This window comes from Plectropomus leopardus, chromosome 9 (genome assembly GCF_026936395.1).
Source record: "Plectropomus leopardus strain MGB_pleo_1.0 chromosome 9, ASM2693639v1, whole genome shotgun sequence".
NCBI classification, from domain to species: domain Eukaryota; kingdom Metazoa; phylum Chordata; class Actinopteri; order Perciformes; family Serranidae; genus Plectropomus; species Plectropomus leopardus.
The window spans coordinates 17,966,350-17,980,201 of record NC_142184.1 but is presented as its reverse complement, the minus strand read 5'-3'; the positions used below and the strand labels follow the sequence as shown (position 1 = coordinate 17,980,201).

Here is a 13,852-nt window from a genome sequence, read left to right as displayed (position 1 = left end):
TTCCCCCTTTGTAGTGCAATGATTGAAATGTCTTTTTCTTTGTTTCTAAGGTGAATGCCGTCATGCCATTTGGGTGCCTTGCCCTGCGAGATGGGCGGACTTACGACAGCATGTCTGATGTCACAGACAAATATGAGATTGGACAAGTCCTCCGAGCGTAAGTTCCATAATGCTTTATGCATGGATCTCTGTTGCCTTTTTCCCCTCTCCTTTCCCATGTAGAATTCATGTACACATTTCAATATTCCCAAATGGCCTTTATTCTCCTCATGAATTATTTCGAATTGGATCGTTTTCCCTGCAGATATAGTTTGGCATATCAAATGGTTTCACTCAGGAAATGACAGAAGGTAATAGCATGAGGATAGTGTGTAACAGACTTCAGAGACACATTTTTCATATTTTTACCAAGCCAATTGTCCGTATATTTTTGATCAGGACATTCATGAAACACACTGTTGGAAGTCTGTAATTTATTATGTTTAAGTATTCTATGTCATGCCTAAAATAAATGAAAAATCTTTTGGATAGATCTTCAAATAGCTGTGAAAATCACTGCTTGACTGGCCAGATACTGAAGGCACACACACACACACACACACACACACACACACACCCACACAGACACACACACACTCACACATATACCAATCAGTGTAAGAGGCCATATGGCAACATCAGCATCTGGCCTCAGAGATTTCTGCTCATCTTTTATATAACACACACAACACACACGCGCACTTTAACTCAGAATTAAGTGCACACATTTGCTGTCGTACATGTGCTCTTAATTTCATAAAAACAAGGAAGATAAAGGTGGTAAGGGTCTAATAACAATAAAAATGCATTCTCTATCACCATTAATTTGTTATTAGAATGACTTAAAACTGTACTTGGTGACCTTTATACATTATTTTTTCATATTTGCCGTAGGCCAACTGTTTCTATATTCACACTGCACTAAATGTTATTTATCTTAATTGTCTGAAAATAAATCAGAGAGAGGTCTATAGCTCTGCTGTCAATCACTGCTCCCGAACTGTCAAACTAGGCAGTACTGATCAAATATATATCAAAATTCTGTTAGCATTGCCTATTTCTTGCCTCAAATGTTTTCACAAACATATTTCAGTGTACTGTTTAGCTGTAAAATGAGAAAGTTGGTCTGGCTGGTGGGCAGTACTTGGCGCTTTGGTTAACTATTTCTATCATGGCAGGTGGGTCACCAACATTCTCATTTTACAGCTAAAGGGTACACTAAATATGTTTCTGAAAACGTTTGAGATAGAAAATCGATAATGCAGTAACAGAATCTAGACCCTTATTTGATTACCGCTGCCTAGTTTGGGAGTTGTCATTGACCTAATTTACAGCTGAGTTAGAGACCACTTGGCTCTGATTAGTTGTTTTTGGTATGGGATGCTTAATTCTAGCAAATGCCTTTAGCGGCAGAAGGAGGAGGAGGAGGGACATGACTTTTTCACAGACTGTCTTATGTATTTCTTTCAGAATATAGTGACAGTTTCAGCAAATATGACACAAAGTTATTGTCAAGAAAGTTACGAACTTTAGCTTTAAGATATAAAAAGACAGAAGAAAGAAAGAAATAAAGGGGAAAAAAGAGAATTGGCACCGTTTAATTTTCCCTGATAGCATTTATTGGGCATGAAAGATTTAATGTGAAACGTTGTAGTTTAATTTTGCATCACACAGCTTCTTAAAATCCATTTGGCTGAATCACTGTATGCCCCAAAGGCTCGAAACCAGATGATGCCCAGCTCATGGCAGCGATAGACCCATTTCGGATTTGTTATTTATGACCCTTTTATTCTACTCAATGACTCTCCACCCAATTAAATGCTTTCACTGTATTTCACCAAAACATCCAGTGTTCTTTGTCCACCTATTATGCTGTGTCTCTGTTGGACCTTATTCTCAGATGTGATCCATCCAATCACATTTTTTTTTTTTTTGCAAAAACCATCCAAACTTATTTTGTGCTTTAACATTATATTTACCTTCTCTGCCTCTTTCTGTCTGTCTGTCTTTCTATTTTTTCCTTTTGCGTAGGAAGGAGTTCTGCGAGCTGTGCCTGGCTAAGGACAGACAGACAGACAAGGTGTTTGTCTGCAAGAAATTCCTCAAGAAAGACGGCAGGAAAGTCCGCAAGGCTGCCAAGAACGAAATCATGATCCTGAAATTGTACGGAGTCGGTCTGTGGACAGATGGATGTATGATTGGGGGATGGAGAGAGGCGGAAAGAGAGAGAGGGAGAGAATGATTTGTTATTTGACATTTCTGTTCATATTTGCACTCACACAATCCGTGCAATAACCCTGGTTAATAATGTAAGCTCAGGTGTTTGTAACTTCTGCACTCCTTTTGAAGTATCTCCCTAGCTAAAGAGATTTATGCCCACACAGTCTTGTTTGTATATGAGACTATTCAAAAGCCACAGAATGGTTAGCACCCTTCAAATGCATGTGTGACCCCTCTCTGTTGTGAGGTTACAGTCTGTGACTCCTTTTTTTGCTGTTCCAGGGTCAGCCATCCAAACATTCTTCAGCTGATAGACACATTTGAGACCCGGAAAGAATACTTCATCATCCAGGAGCTGTAAGTGTCTTGCTATTTATCTTTCTTGTTTAAGCATTCCTGACCATTTAAGTGTGCTTGTCTTAATTGTGTACTGTATGTGCCCTCACATACCTTGAAAACACACAAATCCTTCAGCTACAGGGGCAGGGGTTGAGTTTCCCCTTTTATTACTGTGTGCTCTGTTGCTCCCCTCAGCAACAGAGGAAGGTGTTAGATTTTATGAGGTATTTGCTCTTAGTATCACTCAACATTACTCAGTGCTCCTGAAGCACTGCTTTGCCATTATATGGTCTCTAAAGAGAGCTTGGGATCGATTCGTCAATGCGCGCCCAATCGAGTGTCACTTGAACATTTTTTAACATTTGCAACTTTATTTGGAAGCAATAACATTGATTGGAGATGAGTGGTCGAATGATTTTCCTTCTGCTGCTGAGATAAAGAGAGACAGACTGCACTCAAAGTCATCTGTGTGTGTATCAGTCTGTTTATGCGATGGTGTCTGTTCATAGCTCACACGTCTGCCCCAGTCAATAGTCCTCCTGCTGAGGGCGATACGTGATGATCACACCCATCATTTATGCACTCTCCCACGTTAACCAAGTCTTTTAGAGTAATGACCGGTACTCTAATTTTTAATTGCTCAGCAGTGCTAGCTTCAGGCCAGTAGAAGCATATTGCCTTACTAATGGACAAAAAAAAAATCACAGGGCTTTTGTTAACTGCGTTACAAAAAGCTTAAAATGAATTATTTTGTTGCAACATGTGGTTAACAGGCGCACCAACTTTCATTTTTATTTTATGTGTGCTGATGTTTTCATGTGTGTGTTTGGTTGCATGCAGCGCCACAGGAGGAGATGTATTTGACTGGATTCTGGACCAAGGGAATTACACAGAGAGAGACGCATCCAATGTCATCAGACAGGTCCTGGAGGCTGTGGCGTACTTACACTCCCTCAACATAGTTCACAGGAACCTGAAGGTACACACACACTCACTCTCTTTCTTTGTCTGTACATTACGGCATTATGTGCATGTGTGGTGGGTGTCATTACAATAAAAAAGATATAAAAAGACTGGTGACTTGCCTCAAAAAATACAGAAAGAAATAAAACTAAAAGATTTGCAGATGGAATGGCCCTGTTTGGCATCACAACCCAGAAGGCAGTCGTCAGTGTGTAGTCAGCAGAATCTCTTTGGAGACACATAAAAGTGTCGCACTTCCATGTCCGTTAATGACTCAACATTTGATAACCTTTTTAGCAAGGGAGCAAATGCTGTCTTTATGGCTTAATGCAATCTTTAGTGATACAAGCACACACAGACAGATTCATATCTTTAACTCCCATTATCAACCCATTAGGATAGAATTAAAGCATGTCTTGGGCTTCAGACTCCCCCTTCTGGTAGAAACGAGAATTTTCTTTCAGACTATATTGTATACTAGGGTACATAGTCTATTTCAGTGATACTCAACTTATGCCCACCCCCCCCTCCCTTTTTGTAATTCAGAATGAAAATAAAGGTAAGCTAAGGCTTTTTAGTATACATAAGCTGCTGGAGTGCATAAATCAGCATCAAAATAGAGCTTGTTAATCAACAAAGTGCCAGTGGAGGATCCACTGCACCCCTGAAAGAGGTCCTAGCAAAGCCCCTAATGTCTTAAAATCCTAGAAATATAGTATAATCCTAGAAACGTCATAAAATGCTAATAACAACCGGAAGTCATAGAATTGCCTTAAAATCCTAAAAACCTTTATGGAGCTGCTGCTACTAGTCCCTGGCCCCCCTGTCATTTTGCAGAAGTGGCCACTAAGCAAAGTAAGTTCAGTATCCCTGGTCTACATCGTGAGTTTTCATGAAATTAAATGACATTTTCAGATCAGTGCAGAAATAGAAAATAATTCATAAAGGCAAGCCAAGATTTACTTATTTTCTTTCACCTGTATTTAATCAAAAAAATCAAAAAGAGGTTGCTTGAGATAGACATCTCTTTTTCAAATAAGAACTACAACACAATTTACAGTTTAAATAGAAATAAAACACAGCAGACAGGAAAATACAATCATGCTTCCCCTAATCATGTAGTTTCTGGTGTTTCTTTTGCTTTATCCTTGACAAGAAATGACATACGATCAGCACTGCAAATAGGGTGATTGAATATTGATTCAGGCAGTCCACCCATCACCTCTTCAACTGATCATCAAATACACAAGAGCAGGAGTGTTGAGGAAAAACAAACACTGCTGAAGTTAATATTCTCTCACTGATGGGACCTCAGTGGCTGAAACAATGTGTGCCAGTGGAAATCAATGGCTGCACACTGCAGATCATGTAAAGGAGAACTTTATCTCGCTGTCACAGACTGTTAGACAAATATGTGCACACGCAAGCCCGTGGTGACACAATATTGTCAGTTTTTGAAATACATAAAGAGGCATACTAGTTTTGATGTGGCAATTGGACCATTAAAGGATAATGCAAAGTTTTTCCATGTTTTAGCCAATACACTACAATTTGTGTATATTATGATACTTAACCATATCACAAAAACAATCTGTCATTGATTTACTGTCTTCAGACAGCAGTTTGTTTTACTTTTTTCCACTACAGTATGATTATCAATCTCAACAATCAAACAAAACACGACTCTCAGTCTCAGTATGTGTGTGTGTGCATATTGTATATGTGACATTATGTTTTCAGGTTGTCCATCCATCCCATTCTCATGGACATGATATCTCAAGAGGAAATTTCCTCAAAGTTGGCAGACATTTCCACTTGGACTCAACAATTAAGTTTGTGGTCAAAAGTCAAAGGTCACCATCATTGTGACCTCATTAATTATTAATTACATTAATTATGACAAAATTTAACACAAATGTCTAAATAGATAAGATGATGTGAAGTGTTGGTATTTAATACCCAAAAGGTCAAAGGTCAACTTCACCATGACAACATAATTCTGCAAAAACACTTTCCTGGCCACAACGTGATGTCATAACTCAGGAACAGAAGGGGAGACATTTGGTCAGATACTGAATTGCTAACACTAATCTTGGGTGCCCACGTTGAAACTGTGCTGATTGTATAGATCTTCTGTGCTGCCGGCAGGAAAATGTGTGTGAAGCATCCACGCTTAGAATTTGTTGCTTTATTTAAAATCTGGACAAAAATGGATGTAAACTGCAACTTAGTTGGCAGCTGCATAGGCTACAACCGTGAAGTGGAAATTCTAGTTTAGGACATATTACAGTAAGAAACCTGTAATGATTAACCTGATGATACATGAAGAGGTCATGGCTGTGAGTGTCTCGCTATATATCTTTCTTTTGTAAGCATTCCCGACCATTTAAGTGTGCTTGTCTTAACTGTGTATGTGCACACACATACCTTAAACACACACAAACAGGGGCAGGGTTTGAGTCTCCCCTCTTATTGCTGTGTGCTCTGTTGCTCCCCCTCAGCAATTCAAAACACATCTCACAAATCAGCCTCAACTTTAACTTCCATGTCCATGTAACATAATTAAATGTGTGAAAATGTATGATACAGTCTATCCTGGTCTTTCTTTGCATTCTTTGTAGTTTGCAGTATTATTATTAAATGTCTCCTCATTGTCATGTATTTGTAGCACTGAACCTGTTTCTTTGATCTGCATGTATTTGTATGACAGTACTCATTTCTGTCACTTTTTATTTTAGCTGGAAAACCTGATGTACTACACAGAAAACAACCACAACAAAGTAGTGCTTCGGGATTTCTACCTCTCCAGGTTTGAGAACGGACCCATCACAGAGCCCTGTGGGACACCAGAATACCTGGGTAGGATACTCTCTTTTTTATCATTGTTTATATATATTTAACATTACTTCTCTGTGTTTCTCTGTTTCTCATCCACTCATACATCCTTCCATTAGCTTTACCTCCCATTGTGAATATACACCTCCAGGCATACTTTACCTTTTTGATGTCTTCACTTCCTTGTGCTTTTGAACATCATCTGTCAGAGATAAACTGTTATAGTGAAACACGTACACAGGATTGAAAGCACCCAACACTCGCCCTCCTCCCACTCCTCTCTTTTCATATCCTCTCATCTCCTGTGTGCTGTCTCAATCCGCTCTTTTTCTCTGAGGTTTATGCGAGGGCAACTTGGAGTGCAGAACTGTGCTTTGGCCCTGTTCTCTCCTGTGAAAGGTCGGGATAGGTATTCATAATGCTGAGCTGAGTAATTAGGCAAATAAATAAGGAAAGGGAACAGAGGCCCTGATGGGAAATAGAATGAGAGAAAGCGAAAAATGTAGCTCTCGTCTGTGCAATTGTGGAAAGGTGGTTTATAAATGAAAATTCAGACCATTTGAATCTGTATTCTTCTCTGTCTCTATGTCTTCTCTTCACTGTCTTTCAGCTCCTGAAGTGGTAGCTCGTCACCGATATGGTCGTCCTGTGGACTGCTGGGCTGTTGGTGTCATTATGTTCATACTGTGAGTCTCCCATCGCTGATGTCCAAAGATAAAATTTAACAAGCAGGCCAACTTAAACCGATTTGCATATAAGATTTCAGATGAATAATTGACATTGACATTTCCAGGAATTATTTGTTTCAAAATAACTTCCCTTCCTCTGAGTCTTTATGTATGATCCCCCTTTTGCAGCTTATCAGGTAACCCTCCTTTTTATGACGAGACAGAGGAAGAGAACACAGATCTTCATAATCGCATCATCTTCTGTCGCATTGTTGCCGGGGACTTTGAGTTTGATTCTCCGTACTGGGATGACATTTCACCTGCAGGTACATAGCTCTACCACACGATGGCAATATATACAGAGTTGATGTTTCTTTTATGGCATGAAGCATTGGAACTGTTGGTATTCAGAAAAAAATCTACTTGTCCATCTGTAGCCTAAATTTAGAGGAGGAATGAGTAAGATATTTAATGTCACATTGCTAAAAATTACTTTATGTCACATTTCAAAACCAAATGTTTAACCATCCTCCGTGTTTTCAGAAAAAGACTACCTGTCAGTATTTTTCCTTAAATCTTATTGTAGATGATGGCTCTTAAAATGACCTTTTTTCTTTATTGTTTCTCCTTTAGCTAAGGAGCTTGTCTGTCGACTCATGGAGGTGGACCAGATGCTGAGAATCACTGCGCAGGATGCACTTTGGCATGAATGGTAATGGTGTGCACATAACTACAAAAGAACCTTCTTTGGCACAGGGATTTGTTTTCACTTATACGCTGTCTGTCACTTGTGCCAGGATTGCAGGGAATGGTGCATCAGAGAAGAACCTGAAGGACGGTGTGTGTGCCCAGTTTGAGAAGAACTTTGCAAAGGCCAAATGGCGGGTATGAATTCACTCTTTTTCTGAAGCAGTAAAGTAAGTTGGAAATAATATAGACAAGTAAGTAGCGAAGGAAAAGGAGGAGAACAATATGAATGCTACACTTTCAGAAATGAGGGTTCAAAAGGGTTCTTGGTAGAACTCCCAGGGTGCGGAAGGTTGTGCTGGAAAGATAGTGGATAGAACCCTCAGATACCCCTTTTCCACCAAATTAGCTCCTGTCTAGCTCTATAGTGGTTCCAACATTTCAACCATTTATGATATCATGGTGGACATGCAGGCTGGTTGCTAGATAGCACCAAGTTTCCAAGAATCTTTGGTGCAATCTAGCAACCAGCCTGCATTTCCACTAGATTTATGTGGAACCATTATAATCAAGGATGTGTCATCAACCGAGGACGTTTTACAGTGCACAAAGGAAGTAAATGCTAACTATTATTATTACTAACTAAATGTTGCTGCTCATAATAGTCTCCACTTTGTCTCTGAGAAATAGGTCAGCCTCTTACTTGGAGGTTTATCAAGCATAAACCAACTATTATTAAGTCCACTGCAGCCTCTTTTTTTTCTCACTTGACTTCTCTCTTGTAGCCTTCTCATCTTTTCTTTCCAACCTGTAAAATATGACTTGCTCGCTGATACACATCAGGTCAAGGAAAACCTGCAGTTTTTTTTGGTTATGCACCAATACAATTTTGGTTGAAATGGTCCAAACGGTTCAAAATTAGGTGTGGGAACGGAGCTTGTTCCATGTTGGTGGACAAGGGGTAAGAGAGGGATCTGGGTGGAACCATTATACCATAGAGGGGTTCTCTTTAGAAACTCTCAAAAGAGATTCTGGGTTGAATTTTATAGTTGGTAAGACTATCCCATAGGTTGTGTTCTTGGTAGAAGCCTCTGAAAAGCTTCCAGATGGAACCTTCCATACAAGGTTCTACCAGGAACATGGGGACAAGCAGAAGAATCCCATATGATTCTAGGTAGCACCTTTATTTCTAGGAATGTAGGACCAATAATAAAGATGATGACAGCAGAAATGACTCAAAATAATATTAGAATAATAATAATCCTTTTAGTAACGGTGATCCAACACGGGGCACTTTTAGCTCAGCATACAACTCTGCAGAGTCATGGTTTAAATTTGCAGGTTATATGGTGGTGGTCATAAAGATGTCATGGGGTGTGAATGCTGAAGATCAAAAAGGAGGAAGTCGAGATGGCAGTGCTGACCTAACATCATAAGTAACAGTTATAACCCTCTTTTCTCTTTCTCTATGTGGTTCCCAGGAGTTGAAGGTATTGTAGTTCATTGTGAGGGAGAGTGGAAGGACAGAGCATGGGCAGAATCTCACCTTCAGTCAGACATGATTCAATAACAAAACATCTGTCTAATGGCTGGACATCCTCTTGAATTTCTAGTGGTAAATTGCGGAAACGCTTTCAATTAACCCTCAATCAGCCTTGAGATGTATTGACCATGTTTGGGCTGGTGAAACTCTCCTCATAAGCTCTGTTGCTGCCCACTGTCACTCCTGTCCTGTCCCAGAAGAGATCCATCCACTCTGCCCCACTTTTCTTCATTGGATTATGACCCAGATGTTCAAAGTGGCCCGCTCTGCTCCTTTCTAACTCCTCATCTGCACTAGCCTATGAACCCAAGATAATCAAAAAAAAGATAATAATCAGGGTCAATGGTTTGCTCATTGCTCATGTATTTTTGTATTTGTGTGGATAAGGAGGGAGAGAAATGGAAAGGATATAAGGGATATAGGCCACTGTGGACTGTTGAACGGCAGTGATTTGAACTACAAGGCCCTCTGTCATTCCTCTTACGTGAATCCTGGCTCATTGCCCCATACTGTATCTCAGTGTTGCATTCAAGTCATACTTGAAGATGTACAGAAGCTTCTCAGTCAAATCATATTGTATTCTGTGACATTTCCGTGTCCAAATGGCTTTTCACTTCCAGAGAATCAATTCCCTGGTTTAGAAGCAACTTCTAAGCTCATGCATTTTCCCTGACTCCTTATGTGCACTGTAAAATCCGACAAGTTGATTTCATTTTAAAAAATCTAGGAAACAGGTTGCTTTGAAAAATGTAAGTAAATTTAAATATTACATTTTAATTTGTCTTTACTTTAAATGTAATTGTTAAGTTTACTTGAAATTCTCTTCTCAATATTTACTTAATTTTGTGATTTTTTTGCTACTTAAAAATGACAAGTTTAATTGAATAAATCTGTCTAAGTTTAGGCTATATATCTGTAATCTGCTGGTTGCAAACTATTCAGTCATGTTTCCATTTTCTTAAACATGTTAAGAAAACATAACTCACAGATCTCCTGGCTTCATCATTGGCACATACTCCTTTGTGATGATCAAGTTAAGTCTGACTAACCTGGTTTACTGAAGTTGCTAACACTAAGAGAGAATAAGTTAATCTCACTTGTCATTTTTGAGATGCAACAATTTCACAAAATTAATTAAATACAACTAAATTTTAAGTAAACTTAACACTTAGTTATGAAGTAAACATAAATTAAGATTTAAAGTTATATTAACTTTCCTTTTTCAAGGCAATTGGTTTCCAAGATTATTTAAAGTAAGATCAATTTGTCAGATTTTACAGCATGTTTGGAAAACAGTCAGATGGTTGTTCTAGTAAAGGAGAAGATTAAGACTGACTTACCTTTTCCAGACAACAAGCTGTCAAGGAGTGGCTTGGAGAGAGTGAGTCTTGAGATTGATGTAAACCAGGGTCTAATATGTCACAGCCTCCTGGAAGTAAACAACACGGCACCAATCTCACATCACACTACTCACATCTCAGCGCTTAGTATGATGATGCTAAATCATGGTGCCGTGACAGGCTTTTTGTCAAATGCTTGTCTTAAAAGCTTATTTAATATGCTTTGCCACTATAGAATAATTGTTTTTTTCTTTTCTTTTAGGGAAACAAGTCAATATTGGTGTTAATGACAAAAACCCAACATACTGTGAATCTAATTCTCTTTACGCGGCTATCCTTTTCTCCTTTTTTCTTTGCCTTTGTCTGTTTTGCAGAAAGCAATCCGTGTCACCACCTTCATGCAGCGATTGAAGAATTCAGAGGCACTGATTGACAGTTCAGCCGAGGCTCAGGGCAGTGAGGAGGCAGGAGACGGTGAGGGGGGGGTGTCCCAGGGGACAAGTGATGAGGGAGACAAGGGGACAAGTGATGGAGGGGTGACATCGAGCAGTGTGTCTTTAGAAGTTACTGTTGAAAATACACCGGTGGGTATGGATCAGGATGAGGGCAGGAGTAAGGTCAGAGATAAACAGGATGAGGTAAAGCCGAGCATGGGCCCGTCAGTGGAAACTTCCCCATCAGATATCCAGGAGCCTCTCTGTCAATCAAATGCAGCCCCAAAACTGGCACAGGAGGAGCCTGATAAGGTTGGTACAAAGAAAGCAGCAGGTGATGGAACCAGAAAAATGGCTGCCAACTTGGGTCAAAATAAAGTTGTTCCCGAATCCAAACCGACCCCTGTGATGACGTGTGACCCCTCAAAGCTGTTGGATGGTTCCTCAGGCGCTAACCTTGACAAAAAGCACATCTCCACCTCCCCTGATCCAAGCAGCAAACGTAAGATGGCTGCAACTCTCCATGGCCCTTCACCCACAGCCTCTGCTGTGGCAACAGCCTCACCTGAGAAGAGACCCGCCACACAGAAAGATGAGAGTGATGGAAGCTGGTGTCAGACACAAGTACCTGAGGCAGTGGCAGAGAGGTCAGTGGCAGTTGCTCCAGCAATGGGACCTGGAGCTGGGGTGGACGTCGGATTGGGAGTTAGGTTAAGGGGTGATGCTAGCCCCATGGGCAGAAGGGATAGAAATGCCAGGACGACAGACAGATACAGCGCTGAGTTTAGCATAGCGAGGCCAGGTCCTGCAACAGGACAGGGTTGTTATGCAGTAGGCAGCTCTGCTAGTTTGGGCCGTCACGCCACGCCATACAACCCAGAAGTTGGGACTGTAGGGATGGGGATGGCAGGGAGCTATGGGAGTCCATACAGTACCCTGTATACAAGTGGAGGAGGGGTAGGGATGTACGGGACCGGGCTACCACATACAGCAGGCGGAAGCAGCACTACAAGCGACTGGCAAATGGACAGTGTGATCGAGCAGATCGAAAAGCAAATGGCCGCCGTGCTGGAGAAGATTGAAGGAGACATGCCCTCGCTGCTAGAACAAATCAGCGACTGCCCCGCTGATGCACCACGTGCCAGGAGCACACACGCCTCACCTGCTGCCTCTCGTGCACGCTCCTCACAACACCCCATGACTGCAACCTCAGCCACTCCTCCGCCTCTTCCGACCTCTCCCAGGCCTGTGCTGCCATCTCTCCCTCGCCTTAGTATCCCTCCTCCCTCCTATCCACCACCCTCCCCACCCACGCAATCTTCACCCCAGGCTGCGGGAGAGCAGGAAGACACAGATGGACAGAGGGATGCTGCCCGTACCAGCCAGTCCCCCAGAGCTGGGATGGGCAGGGGGCTATGAAGCAGGTGTCCGTGATACAAACACCTGGCCCATTGGATTTATACATTTGAAGGCTTAAAGACTCACCCAGAAGCATTACCCACTTACTCCTCATAAACACAGTAACCATGCAGTGTTGTTTGATTGTTCATATTGAGAATACTGATTATAGAGAAAACTCCTGATGGCATTCAAATACTCTCATAAGTGGAGTGTAGGGGGAGTAGTCTTCTGTATCTCTATGTATGACAGCTGCAAAGAGAAAGAGCACAAAAGTTTGTTTTTCCATTTCAAATCCAGATTGAATGCTAACCACACAGCCTCCTGTTACTGGAATCTAAGCACTGTTTGCAAATTATGAATCTGCACAAATAAGAAAAGAGTGGTAAAATTCTCAGCTAATTGGGAGAGCTAACAGTGAGGAAGTGTTATGATTTGGATTATTCCCCAAAAACTGTAAATACATACAAAGAACTTTGGTTCCCAATTCTCGCTCTACTTCCATGTTGTAAACTTCTTAATATCCAAACTGACATGTTAGTTTTTTTTTCAAATCAGCTCATCCTATTTCACTATTTTTCATTCCTTTTTATTTATGTAGCTATTTATTTTATAGCGAGGCTGCAAAATTACAAGCTTGCAGTCACAGAGTTGTACAGATAATTGTGAAAATGAATGGATTAAGCCTTTCCACTGGCTGATGGAGATTGAGATTTGTTTTATTATGTAGTGTATTCAAACTTGAACTGTCACTCAGAGTCTTGTGAGTCGCTCCACAACTATGGGAGAGCTAGGGTTAAAGCTCGAGATGCAAGATATTGTGTAAAGGCTTCGCAATAACACACGCTCGCGCACACACACACACACACATGCACACACAAAAACAAACAAACACATCTCCTCTTATTTTTTCAAAGTTCTCCAAAAGTTTTGCCCAGAAAGTTTGTTTTCATTCTTTTTCCAGTGTTGTCGACACATCCTCAAGGTACTGTTAATTGGACAGTACTGTCTTTATCTGCTCCTTTTTATCATGTTATCATGTAAAAAAAATCTTTCTGAAGTTCATTCTGCTTTTGGATCTATGTAATATCAGGTTCTGTGCTTTTCTCCTAAACAGTCAAGACATCCACTATTCTGTCCCTATGTAAACTGTACTCTGTTTGCAAGTCTTTCAATAAAAGTAAAAAAGAAAAACTTGGTCATGAGTTGTTCATTACTTAATTTGTTAAAACCTGGGCAAGTTGGGTTGATTTTGTTCAAAAACATGGAAAGATGGCAATGAGCAATGAAAAAGAAATGACCCAAAAATGATCAAGAAATTAGTAAAAAGTACAATAAAATTATGTGAAAATTAGAAAAAAATTTAAAAAGAAAGTTAGAAAAAAA

The 13,852-nt window shown here is 40.4% G+C and overlaps 1 protein-coding gene across 2 annotated transcripts in view; it reads left to right on the top strand.

Moving 5' to 3' along the window:
* camkvl (CaM kinase-like vesicle-associated, like) overlaps window positions 1-13,653 on the top strand; it is a 50,314-nt gene extending 36,661 nt beyond the window's left edge. For both annotated transcript variants that reach the window (XM_042492427.2, XM_088082119.1), the window contains 10 exons: window positions 51-157; window positions 2,071-2,202; window positions 2,542-2,616; window positions 3,439-3,577; window positions 6,300-6,420; window positions 7,007-7,082; window positions 7,254-7,390; window positions 7,698-7,776; window positions 7,862-7,949; window positions 11,009-13,653. In XM_042492427.2, the coding sequence (XP_042348361.1) occupies window positions 63-157; window positions 2,071-2,202; window positions 2,542-2,616; window positions 3,439-3,577; window positions 6,300-6,420; window positions 7,007-7,082; window positions 7,254-7,390; window positions 7,698-7,776; window positions 7,862-7,949; window positions 11,009-12,487 (2,421 nt within the window). In that variant the 5' untranslated portion in view covers window positions 51-62 and the 3' untranslated portion in view covers window positions 12,488-13,653. The remainder of the gene's footprint in view (window positions 1-50; window positions 158-2,070; window positions 2,203-2,541; window positions 2,617-3,438; window positions 3,578-6,299; window positions 6,421-7,006; window positions 7,083-7,253; window positions 7,391-7,697; window positions 7,777-7,861; window positions 7,950-11,008) is intronic.
* The last annotated feature ends 199 nt before the right edge of the window (window positions 13,654-13,852 follow it).